The sequence below is a fragment of the Odocoileus virginianus genome, chromosome 10 (assembly GCF_023699985.2).
Source record: "Odocoileus virginianus isolate 20LAN1187 ecotype Illinois chromosome 10, Ovbor_1.2, whole genome shotgun sequence".
Classification (NCBI taxonomy): Eukaryota; Metazoa; Chordata; class Mammalia; order Artiodactyla; family Cervidae; genus Odocoileus; species Odocoileus virginianus.
In genome coordinates this window covers 51,046,056-51,069,988 of record NC_069683.1, presented here as the reverse complement: position 1 = coordinate 51,069,988, position 23,933 = coordinate 51,046,056, and the positions used below count along the sequence as shown (strand labels likewise).

At 45.6% G+C, this 23,933-nt stretch overlaps 2 protein-coding genes across 2 annotated transcripts in view; both read left to right on the top strand.

Annotated features, from left to right (window-relative positions):
• The first annotated feature begins 1,556 nt into the window (after positions 1-1,556).
• Positions 1,557-6,926, top strand: LOC110124296 (nicotinamide N-methyltransferase). Its single transcript, XM_070473558.1, has 3 exons — positions 1,557-1,832; positions 4,170-4,377; positions 6,082-6,926. Exons 1-3 carry the CDS (start codon positions 1,682-1,684, stop codon positions 6,221-6,223), a joined length of 501 nt encoding a protein of 166 aa, XP_070329659.1. The 5' UTR covers positions 1,557-1,681; the 3' UTR covers positions 6,224-6,926.
• Positions 6,927-7,833: 907 nt separating this feature from the next.
• LOC110124297 (nicotinamide N-methyltransferase-like) overlaps positions 7,834-23,933 on the top strand; it is a 28,922-nt gene continuing 12,822 nt past the window's right edge. Inside the window, 1 exon segment of the mRNA XM_070472807.1 lies at positions 7,834-7,845. Within this exon segment, the coding sequence (XP_070328908.1) occupies positions 7,834-7,845 (12 nt within the window).

Sequence of the window (23,933 nt, the reverse complement as noted above, 5' to 3'; positions counted from 1 at the left end):
TTTGGCTGTGCTGGATCTTTGTTGCTGCGTGGGCTTTTCTCTAATGTGGCAAGCTGGGCTACTGTCTAGATGCAGTGCACGGGCTTCTCTTATTGTGGACCATGGGCTCTAGGAGCTTGGGGGTTCAGTAGTTGTGACCCCCACCCCCAGCCCTAGAGTGTGCGGGCTCAATAGCTATGGCACACGAGCTTGGTTGTACCAGAGAATTATAAAACTTCCCCAAAGTAGAAATAATATAAAGTAATATACTCTTTTCAAAACGCCATAACATAGATACCCCCAATTATAAAACCAGAAAACAAGAGACTCTACCACACAGAAGGGTCTAAATTTTCTGGGGCTTCCCTGGTGGTTCAGTGGTAAAGACTCTGCCTGCCAATGTAGGGGACACAGGAGGATGCTACATGCCTTGGAGTAATTAAGCCTGTGTGCCCCAACTACCAAGCCCACACAGATGTGATGGCTTCACAGCCCAGAACATCCTGAGGAGCAGAAGAGTGATTTCCCTTGCTCCTGAGTGGGCAATGGAAACGGGGCAGAGAGAGAGAGATGTACAGGCATGGAGGTTGGGAAAAGATGTTGCAACCCTTGTTAATCAGTGAGCTGGGACCACATTATGCAACAAGATCTCATTTGATGCCAACAGCATGGACGAAAAAAAGTGCCAGCTCCCGTGCCTGGCACCAAGCATGTTCCCCACCCCCACCCCTGGTAAAGGAAGGCCACATAATTGAGATATAATGTCTACCACCCATTTGCATGGACTTTGAGAAGAAATTTAGTTCAGTCATAGAACAATTTTGTACACTTGTCCCACAACATCTATATCTCCCGCTGAGATCTCTCTATGAGTTCTAGAACTTTATCCAGGTTAGATTAGATTTTTCAGTTTCAAGTTGAGTATGCTCAAAACAAAACCCATCTCCTCACTTCATCTTACCCTCCTCACTCCCCAACTAAAACCTATTCTTATTCTCGTCTTCCCTGTTTTACTAAACTCTATCAATGTTTATTCAGTTGTCTAGGACAGAAACCAGGGTGCTGTGCTGGGGGATGCAGTTCAGGAAACACTAAAAATTAAAAGCTAACTAAGACATCTCATCCAGGGCTTCCTTAGTGGCTCAGAAGATAAAAAATCTGCCTGCAATGTAAGACCTGGGTTCGATCCCTGCGTTGGGAAGATCCCCTGGAGGAGGGCATGGCAACCCATTCCAGTATTCCTGCCTGGAGAATCCCCATGGACAGAGAGCAGCTTGGCAGGCTACAGTCTATGGGATCGCAAAGAGTTGGACATGACTGAGCGACCAAGCAAAGACATCTCATCCTAGGATCACTCATCTATACTGGGGCTTCGCTGGAGATTGCATTTAAAAATTAGGCGTGCTTTTTAAAATAGTTTGAAAAATCATTGTAGAAGAGGATGCAATAAATGGAGCAAAAGAGACTAATACTTCCAAACAAGCCAAAACCGCTGAAAAGCCTGGGGGCTGGGGAAGGGAACTGGAGAGGTGAATGGCCAAAGGGAGGCAGGTTCAGGAAACATCCTTTGTTGGCTGCTCTGGTCTTCATCCCAGTCTTTGTTCTGAGGGCTGCGGGGAGGACAAAGTCTGAGCCTCATGAAGAAGGGCCCAGGGAATCAGATTGCCTGCTGCTCCTTCTTGGACAAAACTCACTGCTCTCCATGGCTCATCAGGAACCCAAGGGGCCTGATGTCTACCAGGAGAATTTTGAGCCCACATCCTACCTGGACTATTACAAGATGAACCAGGATCCCATTGGTGACGAAGTCCTCCATTTCCTGCTAAAACACTACAACGCTACTTTTAAACCAGGTGCTGGTCTTCCTTAGCCCTGGGGGAGGCTTGTGGGAGGAAGGGTGGCCATGCAAATTTTAAATCAGATGCTGGTTTTCTTTCATTGTAGGGCAGTCTTCGAGTGGGAGTGGGAAAGGATGGCCAGACCATTAATAGCAACTTGGGATCTTCGGAGGGTGTGGCTCTGCCCTACAGGAAGATTTTAGTTTTTAAGAAAATTTATTTATGTATTATTTATTTTTGGCTGCACTGGTTCTTCCTTACTGGCATGCGGGCTCCCTCTAATTGCAAGGAGCTGGGGCTACTCTTCAATGAGGTGCACAGGCTTCTCACTGCGGCAGCTACTCTTGTTGCAGAGCATGGGGTCTAGGCACGTGGGCTCAGCAGTTGCAGCTCAAGGGTTTAGATGCCCCACAGCATGTGGAATCTTCCCCGGTCATAGATTGAACCTGTGTCCCCTGCATTGGCAGGCGGATTCTTAACAACTGGACTACCAAAGAAGTTAGGAAGAGTTTAGATACACTTGATGTATGGTACATGGTGGCATCCTCTCAAAGTTTCTGAGGTCAGATTTTCTCTTCCCATAAAGCCTGAGAGCTGTGGTCTTTGACGATCCTGAGTAGGCCTGTCTTCTCCCTATCCCTTGCAAGGGAAACCTGAAGGGCATCTGAAAGTGTAGGGAAGCTTTGCTTCTCGTTTGGGGTGGGCTTTGCCCTTCTACCTGATCATCACTGTGGCCCATGCAAACATCGTGGGTGGTTGGCTCTCAGATTTTCACTCCCCTCCCCACCCCGCTCACCACCGCACCGCCCCGGGGAAGTATACTGCTAGGCTGGCTGGACCACTAAAATCAAATACTGGTATCTCTTCATCATTCACATGAAAAGAAAACATAACTCAGTAGACAGAATTTCTCCAATTAAAATTTTCTGCCATCAAATTTTCTTAAGCCTTTGATGCCTACTTCAATTTATTTGCTACTGTACCCTACAGATACAACAACATACAGATAAACAAACGTAGCAGCAGATTAGCTGGCTAACCTCAGCAGTCAGTCAGGACCAGCTAGTTTTCTCTCCTCTTGGCCTTGTTGTTTATCTTGGAAGCCCCTTGCGTGCATGCTCCGTTGCTCAGTCAGGTCCAACTCTGTGCGACCCCACGGACTGTAGCCCACCAGGCTCCTCTGTCCATGGGATTCGCCAGGCAAGAATACTGGAATGGGTTGCCATGCCCTTCTCCAGGGCATTTTTCTGACCCAGGGATCAAATCCACATCTCTTATATCTATCTGTATTGGCAGGTGGGTTTTTTTTCTTTTTTACCACTAGTGCCACCTGGTAGCCCCTTGCCAAAGTCCAAACACTACAGATATTTTGTGTCAACCAGTCTCTTGTGGATGGAGAGAAACAAGACAGGAAGGGGAAGCCAAGGGGTCTTCACAGGTCCTGTTTTCTCCTTTTAGTCCCCAAACTACCAAGCAAGTTTCTGGGAATACAGTTGTTACTCAATAAATGTTTGCTGATTGATCTTTGGAATGTTATGGATGGTCTAAGTGGGGCCATAGGGCACATCAACAAAGAACTCTTGGAACAGGGAAACCAGTATACTCCAAAATTGAATCAGATTTCTCCTTTGGACACTTTTTAAATATTTAGTTAATTTATTTATTTCATTACCACGTGTGGGATGAATGTGGCATCCCACATTGGAGTTTCAGCTTTAGCATCAGTCCTTTGTTATACACTTGAAACTAACACAACATTGTAAATTAACTATACCTCAATTTTTAAAAAGTAAAAAAGAAATCATAGTTTTAAGCAGAATAAGAAGCTAATGTACAACTTCAACCGTCTTAGTTGCAGAGAGCAGGGGTACTCTCTAATTATTGTGTGTGGACCTCTCGTTGCGGCGCACAGGCTCTAGGGCACACAGGCTCTATAATTGCGGCTTGCGGGCTTAGTTGCCCCATAATATGTGAAATTTTCTGGGACCAGGGATCAAACTGTATCCCCTGCATTGGCAGATAGATTCTTAACTACTGGACCACCAGGGACGTCCTGGACACTTTACAGTGGTAAACTGGTAGGTGAAATGTCAAAGCTGGTTCTTTAACACCCTACCCTCAAAGAAGCTCCCTTGCTCCTAACACTCCCCTCCTGCAAAAACTCTCCATTCTCAGTGCGCTGGAGCTCTTAGCGCAGCAAAGTTCCCAGTCCTAGAGTTTACATGCCCAGATGGTCAACTCCCTGTAGCTTCTCCCAATGGAGCAAGAGGAGTGGACCTTTTTGGGAAGTGTGGACCTTGGAGCCCTACCCAGGTACTAATGATTCAGAAAAATACTCCTATTCTAAAACAGGTGGGCTGGAAGGAAAACTTCTGATTAACATCGGCTCTGGGCCCACCATCTACCAGTTCCTCTCTGCCTGTGAGTCTTTCCAAGAGATCATCGCCACTGACTACACAGACAAGAACCTCCAGGAGCTGGAGAAGTGGCTGAAGAAGATGCCAGGGGTGTTTGACTGGTCTCCAGTGGTGAAATACGTGTGTGAGCTTGAGGGGAACAGGTAACGGGGTTGTTGCTTGTTGTCAGATCTGCATGATCTTCACTTAGCTCCTAACCAAGAATTTTCCATGGAGTTCGTGTACAAATGGCAAGGCAGATGGAGACTAAGCAGGAAGGAAGTCAGTGGAACCCCAAGAAGAAAGGAGGAAGAGTGAGATATGAATCCTATAAAGACCAAAAGAGGGAACAGGAAGAGCCAGCTAGAGACAAACCTGGAGCCAGGAAGAAATATCACCAAGCTCCACAAGGAAGCTAAGGTCTGAGCCCAAGCAGGAGAACCCTCTCTGCTGCCTGCTTTCTGATTGGCTGGTTTGTTCCAGTTACAACCTCCAGGGAGCTCTAAACTTGTGGAATCTTTTTGTGGATCCCAGAAGATAAGGGTTAGAATTGAGACAATCTTGCATGGCAAGTGGAACAGAATTTACTTACCTTGTATATTTTCATTTAATTTCAAGTCACCAGGAAGGTCCACCATAGTCCTTCCACTCCACAAATATCACCCTCCCTAGTTAAGACGGTTGAGGTTGCACATTAGTTTCTTATTCCTTCGGCTTAAAACTGTGATTTCTTTTTTACTTTTTAAACATTGAGGTATAGTTAATTTACAGTGTTGTGTTAGTTTCAAGTATATAACAAAGGACTGATGCTGAAGCTGAAACTCCAACACTTTGGCCACCCCATGCAAAGAGCCGACTCATTGGAAAAGACCCTGATGCTGGGAAAGATTGAAGGCAGAAGGAGAGGGGGCAACAGAGGGTAAGATGATTGGATGGCAACACCGACTCAACAGACATGAGGTTGAGCAAACTCCGGGAGATAGTGAAGGACAGGGAGGCCTGGCGTGCAGCAGTTCATGAGGTCACAAAGAGTCAGACACGACTTAGTGACTGAACAAAAATATGATTCCACACACATATACTTATATGTACATACACACATATATATATTCTTTTTCAGATTCTTTTCTATTACGGGTTATTTAAGTTATTAAAATATATTGAGTATAGTTCCCTGTGCTCTAAGTAGGTCCTTGTTGTTTACCTATTTTATGTACAGTAGCGTGTATATATTAAGACTACGTTTTTTAAAAAATAGAGAGCTGGAAAGAGTAGTAGGCCTTTAAGTGCTAGCACTTATTCATACTGCAGGATGCATGTGGCCCACATCCTGAGAACGGGTATAGGTAAGAAGGGGATGTGTGAGTCGAGGAGGTTGAAGGGAGTGGCCAGGGCCCCCTCCGCAATGTCCCCCAAGCTCACACTGTAGTTTTGCTCTGCTGATTCCAGGCAGACGTTCTGTTTCTGGGGCACTTGCCGGGTCATGTGACATACGGCCTAGCAGAGAGAGAACGGGCTAACCGCCAGGGGCGCAGGGCCGGAAGGGGGCCCCTGACCCGTGACCCCAGGGTGGGCAGGCACTGGGCTTCGCTTTGTCCCCAGCTGGTCTCTCTACGGGACTCCGTTTTCTCATCTCTAGAACTGGCAGCCGGCTGCTCTGGGGGCCCGGCCGGCAGGCAGAGAATGGCGGGGAGTGGCGGGAGTGGTCCGCGTGATGAGCGTGACCCAGCCGGCCTCTCTCTTGGCCGAGGAGGAGCGCGTAAGGAGAGCCATCGCGGGTACTCAAGTGTGACGTCCTGAAAGAGCGGCCCCTGGAGCCCGCGGTCCTGCCGCCCGCCGACGGCCTCGTCTCCTCCCTGTGTCTCGAGGCTGCCTGCCCCACCCCCCCAGGCCTGCCGCCATGCCCTGCGCCACCTCAGGACCCTGCTCCGGCCCGGGGGCCATCTGAGCGGGAGCTTCAAGACCACCTTCTTCATGGTGGGGGACAAGAGGTTCCGGCTCTGCCCCTGAACGAGAAATTCCTGCGGGCGGCCCTGCAGGAGGCCGGCCTCATCATCAAGAAGTTGGAGAAGGTCGCTCTGGCGGCTGAGACCCACTTCGGTAACCGCAGTGACTATACAGGGCTGATCTTCCTGGTGGCCCAGAGAGGGGACTAGAGGGGCGGCCTGGAGGAGCGGATGGGCGGGGGGCGGGCTTGGGGCCATCCCTCTGCCACCTCCTTCCTCTCCATTTCGCCGGCTTCACTTCTAACGCTTGCTGGTAAATGGTCGCCAGCTCCATCGTGATGCTTCTCCCAGAGAGGTTTATAATGTATTCATTCCACTAATGGCCCTGGGCTGGGGAAAAGAACTGGACCGGAGAAGTAAAGCTGCGTCTCCTTCCTTTTGAGGGCTCCTTCAGGGTGGTGTGGAATGAAGTGGGACGGTCCCTTCCTGCTCTCTGATTTTAAGCAATTCGGACTGCACGCCTTCTGAGCTCCCTCTCCACCTCCATCCCCATGCCTGCTAATCCTGCAGCCCTGCCCCTTGAAATGGAAAGCACACGCGTGGATTTTGATCCTTGGCTCTCTGATTCACTTGCTCTTGTGACTTTAGGTGGGCACCTAATATCTCAGAACCTCAGTTTCCCCATCTCTGAAATGGAAAGCATCACACCTCTCCCCAGAGTTTCCGTGACACGCAAAAGGTATAACGTGAATACTTTTGGTAAATAACCATGTGAGCAAGCTTGTGTGTTTTTTAAGCTTGGCTGACCTTGTAGAGACCTTGTCACAGGATGTGATAAGATGGCATAAAGAGTTCTAAAGAGAAGAGAAGTTGTTTTCTTTCGATGTCCAGTGAACCCCACCTAACCCCGTCTGGGGCAGGGATGGCACGCATGGGAAAGACTTTTTGAGGGAAGTAGGGAGCAAATCGGTGTAAAGGTGACCAAGAGTAAGCCAGGTGAAGGAGTCAGGGTGAAGGGCAGGAACTTCTGGTACACGTACTGAGACCCAGAGGGGAGACAACATACTGTGCTGGGTGAACTTCAAGAAAAACTGAAGACAGGGACTTCCCTGGTGGTCCAGTGGCTAAGACTCTGCACTCCCAAAGCAGAGGGTCCGGGTTCGATCCCTGGTTAGGGAACGAGATCCCACATGCCCCACCTGAAGATCCTGCATGTTGCAATGAATATTTAAGATCCCACATCCTGCAACTAAGACCTCGGGCAGCCAAATTAATTAATTAATTAAAAAAAGAAAAATTGAAGACACTTGGGTCCCAAGGTGGGGCTCTGTCCCTTGAGGGACTGCTGATACTACATGGTATGGTAGAACAGGCCAGTGCTCAGAGTGGGGGAAGGAGTGTCAAATCAGTGACGATGGGTGGCGTTGGAGGTGGGCAAGCAAGCAATTTAGTCATTCAACAAATATTTGTTGAGTGCCTGCATCCAGCTGGACACCATGTAAAGTGTCAGAACCTTTGCCTGGGGCTGGTCCTCACACTAAGCATGGTTGCAACATCGAAGCCCTTGATCACGTTCTACCCTAAGTGTGTATCTGGAGTATATTTTTTTGTGTATGTGGGCATGTGCACGTGTGTGTGTGTGTGTGTGTGCATGTATGTGTTTGTGTGCCAATCATGGTAGTAGAGGTGGGTCACATCTATCCATGGAACCACCACAAGAGTGGTCAGTGAGGTTGACTCCCAGAGGCTAGTCAAGACTAGCTCCCAGGACTTGCCGGCAAGTCGATGGACCCAGAGGCTGAGTGCTGACACCCCATGCAGGGTGAGCTCCAAGTATCCACTGGAGTGTGTGGCCTGAAATCTGAGCTGGGTTGGGAAAGCATCAGGCAAAGAGCAGGTGGGTGGGCATACAGGGCAAGTGTCTGGGATGGGTGTTCTCGGCGGGACTGAGGTGCCCAGTCTCTGCCTCCCTGTAGGAAGTGTGGACATGTACCTGGGCAACATTCTTCTGGGGCCCTGGTGTCAGTTACTAAGTAGCTTCATGGGCTGCCTGTGAGTGGGCATTTGAGTGGCTCCATGACTTCCCTGGTGGCTCCTATGGTAAAGAATCTGTCTGCAAAACAGGAGACCTGGTTCCATCCCTGGATCAGGAAGATCCCCTGAAGAAGGGAATGGCATCCCACTCCTGAATTCTTGCATGGAGAATTCCATGGACGGAGGAATCAGGTGGGCTACAGTCCATGGGGTGGCTAAGAGTCAAACATGACTGAGTGACTAATGCTTTTTACTTAATGTGTGTGAGACATGACTAGTGACTGGGGAGGGTTTACAATTCGCTGAGACAACAGGCTTCACACTTCTGTTAAGCACCCATTGAGCTGACACAGGGCCCTAGGACAAGGCAGCACTAACTGGGAAGAGGAATAGTGATGAGAAGCAGAGATAAAGGAAGGATTAGTTCCTGCTTTGGAACCAAGGAAGGTTTCAGGAGGAAGTGCAGACAAGATGCATTATAAAGGAGCATGACGGTTGGAAAGGCATTTCCCCTGGAGGAAACAATCCTGTTACAAAACCTGGCCTTGGGAAGATGCATCACCTTCTCCAGTGGTGACGTTTGTGCTGCCTACAGGGTGGGCTCTCTCCTGCAAAGCCAGGAGGGCAGTTCCTGGCCTTGGGCTCTGTGAGTCTCTCCAGGGCTAATCAGAGTTCATCAGTAAATACTTATTTAGCATCTGCCGTCTGCCAGGCACTGAGAATGTGAGAACAAATTTGATACAATTCTTGCCCTTGTGGGGCTCACAGATAGTTATGACCCCATTACAGAAGGTGAAGGCACAGAGAAGGAAATGCCCAGTTTAGGGGAGACTAGGGAAGCATCATGAAGAGGTAATGTTTATTTTTAAAAACTATTTTTACGGTCGTCCAGTGACGAAGACTCTGTGCTCCCAATTCAGGAGGCTCAGGCTCGATCCCTGGTCAGGGAACTAGATCCCACATGCTGCAACTTAGACCCAACACAGCCAAATAAATAAATAAATATTTTAAAAAATGTATTGGAGTATAGTTGCCTTACAATGTTGTGTTAGTTTCTGCTGCACGGCAAAGTGAGTCAGCTACATGTACACATGTGTGCATGCTAAGTTGCTTCAGATGTGTCCGACTCTTTGCAACCCTATAGGCTGTAGCCTGGCAGGCTTCTCTGTCTGTGGGATTCTCCAGGCGAAAATACTGGAGTAGGTTGCCATTTTCTCTTCCACGGGATCTTCCCGACCCAGGGATCGAACCGGCGGTTCTTATATTTCCTGCATTGACAAGTGAGTTCTTTACCACTAGCACCACCTGGGAAGCCCAGGAAATGAACATGAAAGAGGAAGTCTCTCAGTCATGTCCGACTCTTTGCAGCCCCATGGACTATACAGTCCAAGGGATTCTCCAGGCCAGAATTTTGGAGTGGGTAGCCTTTCCCTTCTCCGGGGAATCTTCCTAACCCAGGAATTGAACCAGGGACTCCTGCATTGCAGGCAGATTCTTTACCAGCTGAGCTCTCAGGGAAGCCCATACGTATACATATAGCCCCGATTTTTTGGATTTCCTTCCCGTTTAGGTCACCACAGAGCATGAGTCGGGTTCCCCGAGCTACATAGTAGGTTCTCATTAGTTACCTATTTTACATATAGAATCAATAGTGCGTATACATCAATCCCAGTCTCCCAATTCATCCCACCCTCCCCACCTTCCCCCTTGGGGTTCATATGTTTGTCCCAAAGAGGCAATGTTTAAACTGAGCCTTGGACTAACCATAAGGACCAGGTTGCCAAGCAGACAGTGAGGTGGAAGGGGCGGTGGGCTGGGGTGTTGAACGCGTTTCAGGAGGAGGAAGCAGCTCGTCCCTGATGGGAACTGTGGGCAGACATCAGGCATCTTGGGGGAAACTTGATCAGGAAATGCATGTTGCATGGTTGCTCCCTGCTGGGCCTGTTCTGTATCTAGGGATGCAGTGATTGAGTCCAACAAGGCCCTGCCCTCAATCTCCTTGCGGCGAGGGGGGTGGGGAAGTAAAAGTGAAGTCTCTCAGTTGTGTCCAACTCTTTGCCACCCCGTGGACTGTAGCCTACCTGGTTGCCATTTCCTTCTCCAGGGGAGCTTCCCGTTCCAGGGATTGAACCCGGGTTGCCCGCATTGCGGGCAGACAGTTTACCCTCTGAGCCACCGGGAAGGCAGGCAACAAGAGTGGGCCAAAACAGTGGTGTGAGAAGCCCCGAGAAGGAAATAAACAGGACGATGCTGTGGAGAGTAACTGGGGCAGAGGGTGTTGGGGGGGACAGGGCAGGCGGTCCTGCTGAATGGGAGCCCCTGAGTGGGGGGTGCCCTTGGGGAGAAGGAGGTGGGGGACCAGTCCTAGCCCAGCTTTGGACGGTTTCCCTTGTCCTTCACTCTGTGGACACAAGGGGGCAGCCGAGACTTGAGCTTGGCAGGCAGCAGGGCCAGTGGGGCTGGAGGACTTTTAGTTCACTCTTGCTTGTTCACCGCCCGCGCACTGTCTGAGCCTGCTCTCCTGTCCAACCTGACCGCTGCATGGGGGAGTCAGGAAGAGGAGGCCGCTCCCAAGACAGCACCCTGACTTTCACCGCCTTCACTTAACCGTATATAGTTATGATGGCCCTCCCCCTCCACCCCTACCCCACTGCCCCACCTCACCCAGAGCCGAGGCTAAGGTGCAGGAGAGCTGATTAGATCTGCTGCATCAGAGCCCGACTAGAGACAGCGCATAAGTAGCCAGGATGACACACCAAAGGAGGGGAACCCCAGCTGGCCTCTGGAAGGGAATTCTGGGGCTTCTCTGCGGTAATGAAAACCTCCCTGAAGCCCACGAAGCTGGGGTAAGAGAGCCAAGTTCAGTGGACAGGACATAGTAAGCCAGTCGGATCCATCCAACAGCTATTATTGCATGTGTTAGGCCTTGCTCTAGTGCTCGGAGTACAAAGGGAAATTGGACACAGAATTGGATTCAGATTCTTCCCAAAAGTTCACGATCGTGTAGGCAAATGGCCATTGTAACATAGCGTGGTAAGTTGAGTGACCGTTGTGCAAGACTCAGAAGTGCATTCACCTAGACCTGGGGGTGGGGTGGAGCCTTCCAGAGATGGCTTCCTGGAAGTAATGCCCAGGTTCAGGATAAGAAGGTTTAACCAAGCAAAGGTGGAGAGGGCTTTTCAGGCAAGGGAAAAGGGTGAGCAGGAGACCACAGTCAAGAAACCACACGGGAGGCTCCCCTGGTGGCTCGGTGGTGGAGTGTTGGCCGGTGCAGGGGACACGACACGGGATCCATGCCTGGTTCTGGGGCGAGCCACACGTCTTGGAGCAGCTAAGCCCGTGAGCCATAACTATAGAGCCTGTGCCACACCAGGAGACTAGCCCCACTTGCCACAACTAGACAAAGCCCACACTCAGCAACGAAGACCCAGTGCAGACAAAGATGAATAAATATTAAAAGAAAAAAAATGACATGGAAGGGAGGTTAAAAGAAGTTCCGGTGTGTCTGAGAGCGTCCCAACTTCACACCCTTTAACGCTGCAACCATCTCAGCAGGCTCAGGCTCCAGACCTGCCTCTTGCCTACCTCTCCCGCCAGTCGAAACGGCTTCCTGAACTGTTTAGTACATTTCCACAGGTGCTTTGGGGAACTGAGGTTTTCTAGGTCAGAGCCTGCAGGGTTAGGGAAAACTGAATGCTGGAAAGAGACGAGGTGGCTCGGAAATAAGCCTCTGGGTGAGCCTTTCCCTTGGGGACCTTCCATGTCCCTATTCTTAACAGGTGACCCTCCTGCAAATTGGGGGCTGAGGGGGAAACCTGACAAAGGAAATAGTGACAAAGTGCTTTCAAGAGGAACCTGGGCTTTCAAGGGGCTTGGTGGTAAAGATTCTGCTTGCCAGTGCAGGAGACAAGGGTTCGATCCCTGGTCTGGGAAGATCCCACATGCCGCAGAGCAGCTCAGCTCATGTGCCACAACTATTGAGCCTGTGCTCTAGAGCTCGGGAGCTGCAGCTAGTGAGCCCATGTGCTGAAACTACAGAGGCCCTCACACCCCAGAGCCCATGCTTCCTGCAGCAAGAGAAGCCACACACCACCGCCCCTACCCTTCTCCCTGCTACTAGAGGAAAAACCTGCACAGCAACGAAGATCCAGCACATCCAAAAATAAATAAAATTATTTAAAAAAAAAGAGGGGAATCCAGATCTTGACTAAATAAATAACAAACACAATTGCAAACATGAAAACTGTAAGGCTAAATATTGGTTAACTAGGCTATATAAAAATTAGATTCCTGAGTGGTGAAAGACCCCGATAGCCAAGGTGATCAGGCAGACAGATTGGAAGAAATTTTGGCAATGGTAAAACCAACCAGAAACTGATACCTTCTAGAATATACAGATGAACAACAATGACAAGAAGAAGTCCAAGGGGAAAAAGGACAGGGATGTGATGAGAGAACTTACAGATGAGGAAAGCCCAAAGTAATAAACATCTTATGACGGAGATTGTCTTAATTCTTCACCAATTTCCTTGTCTTCCCTTCTTTGGCACACAATGCATTGTATTTCCTAGGCCATTTCCTGTGGCTGAGTTCTGGCCCAAGGAATGTGACTGCATCTGTGCGTGGCATAACACATTTTGTGTTCCATTCTCTGAGGGCTCTCTCTTCCCACCTCTGTTAACTGTGTGGAGAATCCAGCATAGGACCCTGAGGCCCTAGAAGATGACAGAGCTATGCATTAGAAGCCTGACCACCTGGAGTAGTACTCTGCCCCTGACCCTTGCTACACTGCACTGTGATGTAAACAAAAAATAAGCATTTTTGTTAATAAACCATTTTTGTCAATGGTTTTGTTAAGCCATTGAGATCTGGGGTTTGTTATGTTAGGTTACTTACTCATACACATGTTTAGATGTACTCAAGCTTGCCAGAGAAAGGCAAATATATATATATATACCTCTTCACTTATTCCTACGAGACTGGCAAACATTGGTAGAGTAGATCAGTCCTTCCAAGAAGTGCGGTAGGGGTTGGAGATATGCATGTGAGTCTAGTAATACAGCAGCAGCCGTGTACTGATGGTGGAGATGTAGACGGGGGCAGCCTCCTGGGGGCAATCTGATGATTCTTGGTAAAATTAGATATGTGGTTACCTTATGACTCAGCGTTTCTACTCCTGGGGATATACCCCGTGGAAAGGCTCACATGGGTCCATAGACAGACCTAGATATCTACAGAATGTTGTGCTGGGAGTTAGCGGCAACTTGGGTGTCCATCACTGGGGGACTAGATAACAAATGAGAGGATACAAGTCAATGAGAGAGCAATGGTCAGAAGTAACAGGCCACACGTGCACGCAGCAATAAGAATGGGCCTTCAGAGCAGAGTGGAAATGGTGTAAATAAAAATTTACGCAGAGACTTTCCCAGTGATCCAGTGGTTATGAACCCACCTTCCATGCAGGGGACTCAGGTTCAATCCCTGGTTGAGGAACTAAGATTCCATATGCCGCCAGGCAACTAAGCCTGGGCCCTGCAGCTACTGAGCCTGAGAGCTGACACAGAAGATCCTGCAGGCCACGGTGAAGGCCATGTGCAATGAAGATCCCAGGCTCCACAACAGACCTGACACAGCTGTAAATCGGTATTTCAAAAACCATGTGTGCAGTCCCTGGTGGCGCAGTGGTAAAGAACCTGCCTGCCAGTGCAGGAGACATGATCTCTGGGTTGGGAAGATCCCCTGGAGAAGGGCATGGCAACCCACTCCAGTATTCTTGCCTGGAGAATCCCATGAACAGGAGCCTGGTGGGCTACAGTCCATGGGGTTGTGCAGAGTTGAACATAACTTAGAGAGTTAACAACAATAATGGAGCAACAGTAGGTATTTTACAAAAATACACATAAAAATATATAATAAACACTTGGGAATAGTTGGAAAACGAGAGGGAGAAAAGAGAATAGAATTGAATGGGTGAATTCACTTGAACCACACAGATTCTTCCTTTCAAAAGCTTTCTGACAAGAGATTGAAGACTGACAATCACAGCCTTTTGCTTCTGAGACTTGGCTTCCTTTACGGAATCTGATTTTCATGAAGCTATTGCAGACTTCTTCAATTTTTTAAAAAAGCCCAGACTGAGCCTCTGCGGTGCTTTTTCCAATTTCACAAGCATTCTCTTTTTATCACCTGACCTCATGTGTTTTCTAAAACTAAACAAAGAGAAACAGAATCACAGTCCAAAGAGCTTTTATTCAGAACATGAAACGATCTGTTTTTTACATATGTAATAAACAGAGGGAGAAAAGAATGAAATACATCTTGCTTGTATTTGTAAAGCATTATTAGTGATAGGACAGGTGTCCTTAATATACTGTAACATTACAGTAATTAGTAGGAAACAAGAAAAAAAAATCAGTGGAAAAGAGAAGATAGCTCTAGTTAGGTCTTGGTAAGTAATATAACTTCTTCCCCACTGGCTCAAAGGTAAAGAAGCTGTCTGCAACACAGAAGATGCGGGTTCAATCACTGGGTTGGGAAGATCCCCTGCAAGAGGGCATGACAACCCACTCCAGTATTCTTGCCTGGAGAATCCCATGGACAGAGGAGCCTGGCAGGCTCTGGTCCATAGGATCACAAAGAACTGGACACGGCTGAAGCGACTGAGCATGCACGCACATAACTATTGCAAGTAGGGACATACCCAAGGAGGAAAGGAAGCAAAGTGAAATAACCCAAAGAGCACAGAAGCCACTAAAGGTGTCAGCCTTTGCCAGGTGGGTGTTGTGAGAGCAGCACCCTCATCTCCAGCCTCACTGCACTTTGATCAGCATGACCTCTGCTGGGTACATGCTGATCTCCAACAAGCAGGCCCTCCTGCCACAGCATAGAAGCCCAGAATGCCATCTCCCTGAAGTTCAAATACCTCACGTGCAATGGGGTTGGGCAGGGGCTGGACACCTTTTGGCTGGATGATGACATTGACTGAGGCTGGGGCTCAAACACTTTATTCTTTCCTGAGCAGCCCTCCCCCACCCCACCAATATCTTTGGTCTTCCCTCACCCTTCTTCCTGTGGCCAAGCAGCTCACCGCTCACGTCTTCCACTACTTCTTGTCCTTGACACCCTTCTAAAAACTTTCTGCAATCTGGGCAATGGGTTCAGTGGCCAGGTTAAAGTGTGGAGACTCGTGAGTGTAGATAACCAGAGAGATAACTAGATAAGCACAGTTTCTGGCTGAACCAGTGTCAGCGCGGCGGTGGGTTTTCAGCTCAAGGCTCTGTGGGAGGACGCATTGTTAGAGGCGCAGGGAACAAAAGGTAGCTCTCTGCACTCACACTGCCCTTCTCGTGGTCTGAGGGGACAGCTGTCCTTTCTTCCCCACAGGTAGGCAGGACTCTCAACCAAAGAGGGAAGCTGAAAGGTTGTGGACTTTAAGAAAAACCTCCCCACTCCCCTGCAATTAAGGCTCAGATTAATCATCCCTGGACTTACCATATGCATTCATTAAACTCTCAAGCAGGCCCTGTGGGACAACATCAAATTTGATGAGTTATCATTTTGCTTGTAATTTTGTTTATTTCTTGTTAATTATCAAGAACTTGAAAGGCCCCCAGATTGCCGGTTCCTCTGACTGTAGGAGTTGCTTCATTTGGCTCTGCCTGGGACTCTGATCTGGGGGCTCACAGCTGGCCTCAGGTGTGGTTTGAGCAAAGAACCCGGAAAGAGGCTCAGTAGACCCACTTCTCTGCCCTATTAATGAGCCACCCCCACCCTGCCCCCACCGACACACACCCCTGCAGCAGACAGAGGTGATGGGAGCAGGCTCCTAATTGCTGCGGCATGCCTGGGCGACCATTGCTTTCTTGGATATCAGCAGAAGCCACGGAGTATAATAGGAGAGATCACTGCTGACTGGGGTCTGATCATCTCTGGAGCATATCGGGCCGCTGATCTAAAGTAAGCCTTGATGTCTGAAGCACAGAGGGACTTCTTCCAGAATTGGAAAGAGAAGCTTGGAAGGAAATTTGAATGGCAGCTTCTATAATGTTGCCTGCCATCCTTGCCCTATTTTTGTTGAGATAGTTCTTTATCCTTTAGTGCCCTTGAGTGATTTAACCCCACTGGATAAAATTGTCACTGAGGACCTACCTTACAGAGGAAACTTGGGAAAATCTACGTGATCAAGTACCCTTGGTCTCTCAAGCTGTGCTTGTTTTAAAAGTGGCTCTGCATCTAGAAATGCAGGATTTTTTTTAAATTGTGGTATACAATATATGTAGAAAAATGTTCACAAAACATTTACAAACAGTGTAAAGATTCATATAAAACAAACACCAGGTGATCACCGTGAGTCAAGAAGTAGAAGACTGAAGAATCTTCCTTCACCTCAGCACAGTCCCTTCCTTTCCCTCCAGAGGGAGCCACTATCCTGACATCTAAAGCAATCATTTCGCTGTTTTTCATGCTTTTAGGCATCACTAAATGATATTGTTTACTCTAGCCTATTTTGAACTTTGTATAAATCTGATAAAAAACATCAGTCCTTTTTTATGACTTGCATCTTTCACTCTGTAGCATTTGAAGAAGCATCATTGTTGATACCTGTAGCTGTAGATATATATATTTTGTTGTTTAGTTGTTTAGTCCTGTCTGACTCTTTTGTGATCCCATAGATTGTAGCAGGCTCCTCTGTCTATGGGATTTCCCAAGCGAGAATACTGGACTGGGAAACCGTTCCCTTCTCCAGGGGATCTTCCCAACCCAGGGATCGAACCTGTGTCTCCTGCATAGGCAGGTGGATTCTTTACCACTGAGCCACCAGGGAAGCCCATGTATATTCTTTATATATAGTTTTTTAATCCACCTGAGTTAATTTCTCTGTATTATATTGTCAAGAGAGGTTCTAATTCCATTTCCTCCCCTTTGAATACTCGTTTATGTCAGTATTATTTACTGAAAAGTCTATCTTTTTGCTTTTGACCTGGATGTCACCTCTGTCATTCATCAAATGTTCGTAGGGGCGTAGGTCCCTTTATGGGTTCTTTACTCTGCCTCACTGGTCTATTTGTCAATCCTCGTCCCAATACCACGCCGTCTTAATTACTACAGCTTTATAATAAGTATTACATCTGGTCGAGCAAGTCCTCCTACTTTATCCTTCTTCTTCAAGAGTAGCCACTCTTGGCCCTTGGTGCTGTCATATAAATTTTAGAGCTGGCTTGTCAAGTTCCAACAAAAACCTATTGGGATCTTAATTGCAATTTTACCAAGTCTATAAATCAATTTGGAGAGAAATGACATCTTTACAATGTTGAGTCCTCCAATCCATGAACTGGTATATTTCTCCATTTATTTAGGTCTTCTTTTATGTCTCTCAGTAAAATTTTATAATTTTCTCCATTAATATCTTGTACATGTTTTGTTGGATTTATTCCTCAGTACTTCACATTTTTTAATGCCATTGTGAATGAAGTCTGTTTTAAATTTCATTTTATAACTGCTGCTGGTTAGAAATTAATTTAATTTTTTTACATTGATTTGGTATCCAGAAACTTTGCTAAACTGTTGTATTAATCATAGTAATTTATTCATAGATTATTTTCCACTTTCTATATATAACATCATCTGCTTATCTTATTTCTAATCCTTGTACACATTTTTCTTACCTACTGTGCTAAGATCCCCTAGTAGAATCTTGAATAAAATTGATAATTGTTAGCAATCTTGTCTCTGTTCTCAAGTCAAAGGGAAAGATTTTAAATTGTCATGATTAACTATGATGTTTGTTGAAGTTTTTGTAGATAATCCTTATCACATTAAGGAAGTTGCATTTTATTCCCAGTTTGCCAAGAGCTGTTTTTATTGTGAATGGATGTTGAATTTAAGCTTTTCTCCCTTGCTATTGACTTGGATCAGAAGTTATATTTCCCTTTGATATGTAAATATAATTATCTACATAAATTTATTTTTTGAATGTTAAATTAACTTGTATTTGGGGGATAAGCCCACTCTGTTTACCGTATAACTCCTAAAAGAATGCACGTTTCAGGCTTAGCTCTGAAGCCTGGCTGTACCATTATCTGGGAGTGCCGGCAAGTTATTTAACATCTCTGTGTCTCTATCTCCTCATATGTGAAATGGGGATAATAATAGTACCTGACGCACAGAACTATTGTAAAGTTTAGTGATATGTTCCAAATGCTTAAACCAGTGCTTGGAACATAGTATGCATCCTCTAAATATTTGTTGTTTTATTGGCCAGACAATAATTGTGTAGGATTTTTGTACTTGTCTTCATGAGTGATTTTAGCTTGTCATTTTTCTCATAAATAACCTTGGTATCATGGTTTTGCTAAGGTTATCAAATTACTTGAGGAGTGCTTTGTTCTTTTTGTGTTTTCTGAGTTTGTGTGAGATTACAATGTTCCTTGAATATATGCTAGAACTCATTTGTGAAGCCATCTGCCCTGAAGGTCTTGCGTGGGAAAATTTTTTAAGTTCATTGTTGGTTATAAGTCCATTCAAGTTTTGTATGTGTTGTATACTTGAAAGTGAAAGTGAAGCTGCTCAGTCGTGTCCGACTCTTTGCGACCCCATGGACTGCAGCCTCCCAGGCTCCTCCGTCCACGGGATTTTCCAGGCAAGAGCACTGGAGTGGGTATTGTATACTTACTTAAGGGTATATTTACTTAGGCAAATATAAATTTTTAAAATAAGATTTTTCATAATATCTAGTTATTATCTTTGAAAGGTATGTAGCATCTGTCTTGACGTTCTCTTTTTCATTGCTTATTTATAACCACAAATGACATTATTTTTTTATATGTTTGTTAGAATTACACACAAATTATCATTCTTCATTCTTTATTGCATCTCAGACCTTCCCTCTGGGTTCACATTCCTTCTATCTGAAGGATATTATTTAGGATTTCCATTTGATAGGGCCTACTAGTGGCAAACTTCCTTTTTTGTCTGAAAATGTTTTTATTTTGTTTGAACTCTTGAAAGACTTTTTCTTGTTAAAGATTCTAATCTGACAGGGACTCTTTTCAGCCGCGTTGACAATACTGTTCTCCTGTTTTCAGCCTTCTTGTGTGCCCTGCAAAGTCAGTTCTCAGTGTAACTATCACTCTTTGAAGATAATCTGTGGGTTTTCTCTGGATGTTCTCAGAATCTTCTCATAGTCTTTGGTGTTCGGTGGTTTTAGCAATAAAATGTCTAGTGGTAGGTGGCTTTTACATATCTTGCTTGGGAGTCACTGGACTTCTAAACATGGTTCTTCATAGCATCATTACACGGATTAAATGAGTTAATATTTATAAAGTCCATGGAGCAGTAGCTGCATAGTGTGAGTATTCCATAAATGTTACCTATTATTATTTGTGTGTATGATATCCGTACCTGTTATTCATTGCCTCACAGCTCTAGCCCACCCTTCTGTATTATGTGATGTAAGAGCTGGATTCTACAAACATAATTGTCCTTTGCTATGTAAGAATGGGTCGGGGGCCATTATGAGGAAGCAGATTTTTATCTCTGTTGCTCAGCTGTGTCTGGCTCTTTGTGACCGAGTGGACTGTAGCCCACCAGGCTCCTCTGTCCTCCACTATCTCCCAGAGTTTGCTCAGATTTATGTCCACTGAGTGATGCTACCTAACCATCTCATCCTCTGCCACCCTCTTTTCCTTTTGCCTTCAGTCTGTACTCCTGTGTGTGTGTTAGTTGCTCATTATGCCTGACTCTTTGCAACTCCATAGACTGTAGACCACCAGGCTCCTCTGCCCATGGAATTCACCAGGCAAGAATACTGGAGTGGGTTGCCATTCTCTTCTCCAGGGGATCTTCCCGACCCAGGGATCGAACCCTGGTCTCCTGCATTGCAGGCAGATTCTTTACCATCTGAGCTACCAGGGAAGCCTATCTATAATGATATCTTACTCTGACTGTCAATCTTGATGGCTTCTGAAAAGGGTGGGAAAAATGAATTATGAGGTGAAGAGAAAAGGAGTACGACAGTATCAAGGCCACATGTAAGCACTATTTTTAAAGTTCCCTGGTAAATTGATCCATCAGCGGGAATAGTGTGCATTTCCCAAGGTAAAGGATGCAATGTAAGGGAAACTATGATTCAAATTTCTCAATACCTTGAACAGAGAACTTTGAATAGAACAGATACTATCAAAGTAAACCAAAATACATCACCCCTATAATCTGCCACTTTGGCATATTCATTATTGTGAATTAGAGGCACTTAAGAAACAGCAGGTACAGGGGTACTCTGACCCTTTTTTTTCTTCCTGAAAACAGGAGATAAAAATCTCATATTGAAAGATACCCTCTCTGTCCCAGGAGGAAAGAAGACATTTCAATCACCGGAGACAGGGAATTTGGGGCTAAAAAATTTGTATGAACCTTGTTGAACCAATCCCAATCTTCCTAGTTACTTCTTTACCATTTAGTATCCCTGCCCCAAATCCCTTTGTCTTGACAATTCTTCACAATTTTATTATTTCTTCATCTAAAAGGTCTAAAAGCTTCCTCCTCCAGTCACATCTTCAGGTCTTCCTTCTGTTGTGAAGACACCCTTGTATACATTAAAAAATTAATTAAATGTGTATATTTTTTCCTGTTAATCTGTCTTATGTCCATTTAATTCTTAGGTCCAGACAGAGGCCCTAAGAGGAGAGAGGAGAACTTTTTCTTTCCCTACTATTCCCATTTTACACACCAAAACTGAGTCTCAGAAGTTGGGCTTCTCTGATGGCTCAGTGGTAAAGAATCTGCCTGCCAGTGCAGAGGACACAGGTTCGATCCCTGGTCCAGGAAAATCCCACATACCACAGACCAAGCTCCTGCACCCCAACTCTTGAGCCCATGCTCTAGAGCCTGTGAGCCACGAGAGCATGAGGTAAAGACCTCCCAGAGGAGAGCGTGGCAACCCGCTCCAGTGTTCTTGCCTGGAGAATCCCATGGACGGAGGAGCCTGGTGGGCTACAGTCCCTAGAATCCCAAAGAGTCGGACACGACTGAAGTGACTTAGCACACACAGGAGTTTTACATTTTGTTCCCAATTAACCTTTCTGGTGTCATGCAGAGTCTCTAAAGTTCCACTGGGTTTAAGCTAGCCTTTTATTCCATTTACCAGGGATAGTAAGTCTGAAATCAGATAGCTATCAGATAGTATGGAAATCAGATAGTGTGAGTATTCCAACTTTGTTCTTTTTCAAGATTATTTTGGCATATGTGGGATCTTAGTTCCCCAGTCAGGGATCAAACCTTCAACCACCTCATTGGAAGGTGGAGTCTTAACCACTGGACCACAAGGGACATCCTCACTTAGTGTTAATATTCTCCTCTCTTTTTAGCTTCTTAAGGTGGAAGCTTAGATCATTTAACTTCACTCTTCAGCATTGCTTTAGCTTCATCCCATGATATTTGATATGTCGTATTTTTATTTTCCAATTCAGCATATTTTATAATTTTCTTTGTGATTTCTTCTTTGACTATAAATTACTTGCAAATTTTTTTTGGTTAATTTCCAAGATTGTTGGAATTTTTCCTAGATGTTGTTATGATTTCTAATTAAATTTCATTGTAATCAGAGATTTATTTTGTGGCCCAGCATATGGTCTATTTGGTGAACATTCTATGTGCTTTCTACATTGAATAGAATGTATATTGTCCAGTTGATGGTGTAGTTTCCATAGATGTTATTTCAGTCAGGTAGATCGATAATACTGTTCAAACATTCTACATGAGTTTTGCTTTACTTGTTGTATATTACTGGGAGAGAGAGGTGTGAAAATCTCAAACTATGATTGTGGATCCATTTCTTGCTCCTCATAACTCTGTCAACATTTGCTTTATGCATTTTGATGCTTTGTTACTAGTGGCATACATGTCTTTTTGATGAATTGACCATTTTATCATTAAGAAATATCTCCCTTTACCTCCAGTAATACACTTGTCTTGAAGTCTTTGATATTAACATGACCACACCAGCCTTCTTATTCTTGAAGTTGGCATAAGGTGGTAGGGACCACTAAGATGGTCTCCACTAATCCTCACTTCAAGTATTCATGCTGCTGCTTAATTCTCTCCCCACACAAGAGAAGACTCTACACATGGACATCACCAGATGGTTGACACTGAAATCAGATTAATTATATTCTTTGCAGCCAAAGATGGAGAAGCTCTATACAGTCAGCAAAAACAAGACTGGGAGCTGACTATGGCTCAGATCATGAACTCCTTATTGCCACATTCAGACTGAAATTGAAGAAAGTGGAGAAAACGACTAGACCATTTAGGTATAAACTAAATCAAATCCCTAACGATTATACAGTGGAAGTGAGAAATAGATTTAAGGGACTAGATCTGATAGACAGAGTGCCTGATGAACTATGGGCGGAGGTTCATGACATTGTACAGGAGACAGGATTCAAGAACATCCCCAAGAAAAAGAAATGCAAAAAGGCAAAATGGCTGCCTGAGGAGGCCTTACATATAGCTGTGAAAAGAAGGGAAGTAAAAAGCAAAGGAGAAAAGGAAAGATACTCCCATCGGAATGCAGAGTTCCAAAGAATAGCAAGGAGAGATCAGAAAGCCTTCCTCTGCGATCAATGCAAAGAAATAGAGGAAAACAGTAGAATGAGAAAGACTAGAGATCTCTTCAAGAAAATTAGAGATACCAAGGGAACATTTCATGCAAAGATGGGCCCAGTAAAGGACAGAAATGGTAGGGACCTAACAGAAGCAGAAGATATTAAGAAGTGGTGGCAAGAATACACAGAAGAACCATACAAAAAAGATCTTCACGACCCAGATAATCATGATGGTGTGATCACTCACCTAGAGCCAGACATCCTGGAATGTCAAGTGGGCCTTAGGAAGCATCACCATGAACAAAGCTAGTGGAGGTGATGGAATTCCAGTTGAGCTATTTCAAATCTTAAAAGATGATGCCGTGAAAGTGCTGTGTGCAATATGCCAGCAAATTTGGAAAACTCAGCAGTGGCCACAGAACTGGAAAAGGTCAGTTTTCATTTCAATCCCAAAGAAAGGCAATGCCAAAGAATGCTGAAACTACTGCCTCTTGAGAAACCTATATGCAGGTCAGGAAGCAACAGTTAGAAGTGGACATGGAACAACAGACTGGTTCCAAATAGGAAAAGGAGTACGTCAAGGCTGTATATTGTCACCCTGCTTATTTAACTTATATGCAGAGTACATCATGAGAAACGCTGGGCTGGAGGAAGCACAAGCTGAAATCAAGATTGCCGGGAGAAATATCAATAACCTCAGATATGCAGATGACACCACCCTTATGGCAGAAAGTGGAGAACTAAAGAGCCTCTTGATGAAAGTGAAAGAGGAGAGTGAAAAAGTTGGCTTAAAGCTCAACATTCAGAAAACTAAGATCATGGCATTCGGTCCCATCACTTCATGGCAAATAGATGGGGAAACAGTGAAACAGTGGCTGACTTTATTTTTCGGGGCTCCAAAATCACTGCAGATGTGATTGCAGCCATGAAATTAAAAGACGCTTACTCCTTGAAAGGAAAGTAACCTAGACAACCTAAACAGCATATTAAAAAGCAGAGACATTACTTTGTCAACAAAGATCTGTCTAGTCAAGGCTATGGTTTTTCCAGTTTCCCAGTGAGAATTGGACTATAAAGAAAGCTGAGTGCCAAAGAATTGATGCCTTTGAACTGTGGTGTTGGAGAAGACTCTTGAGA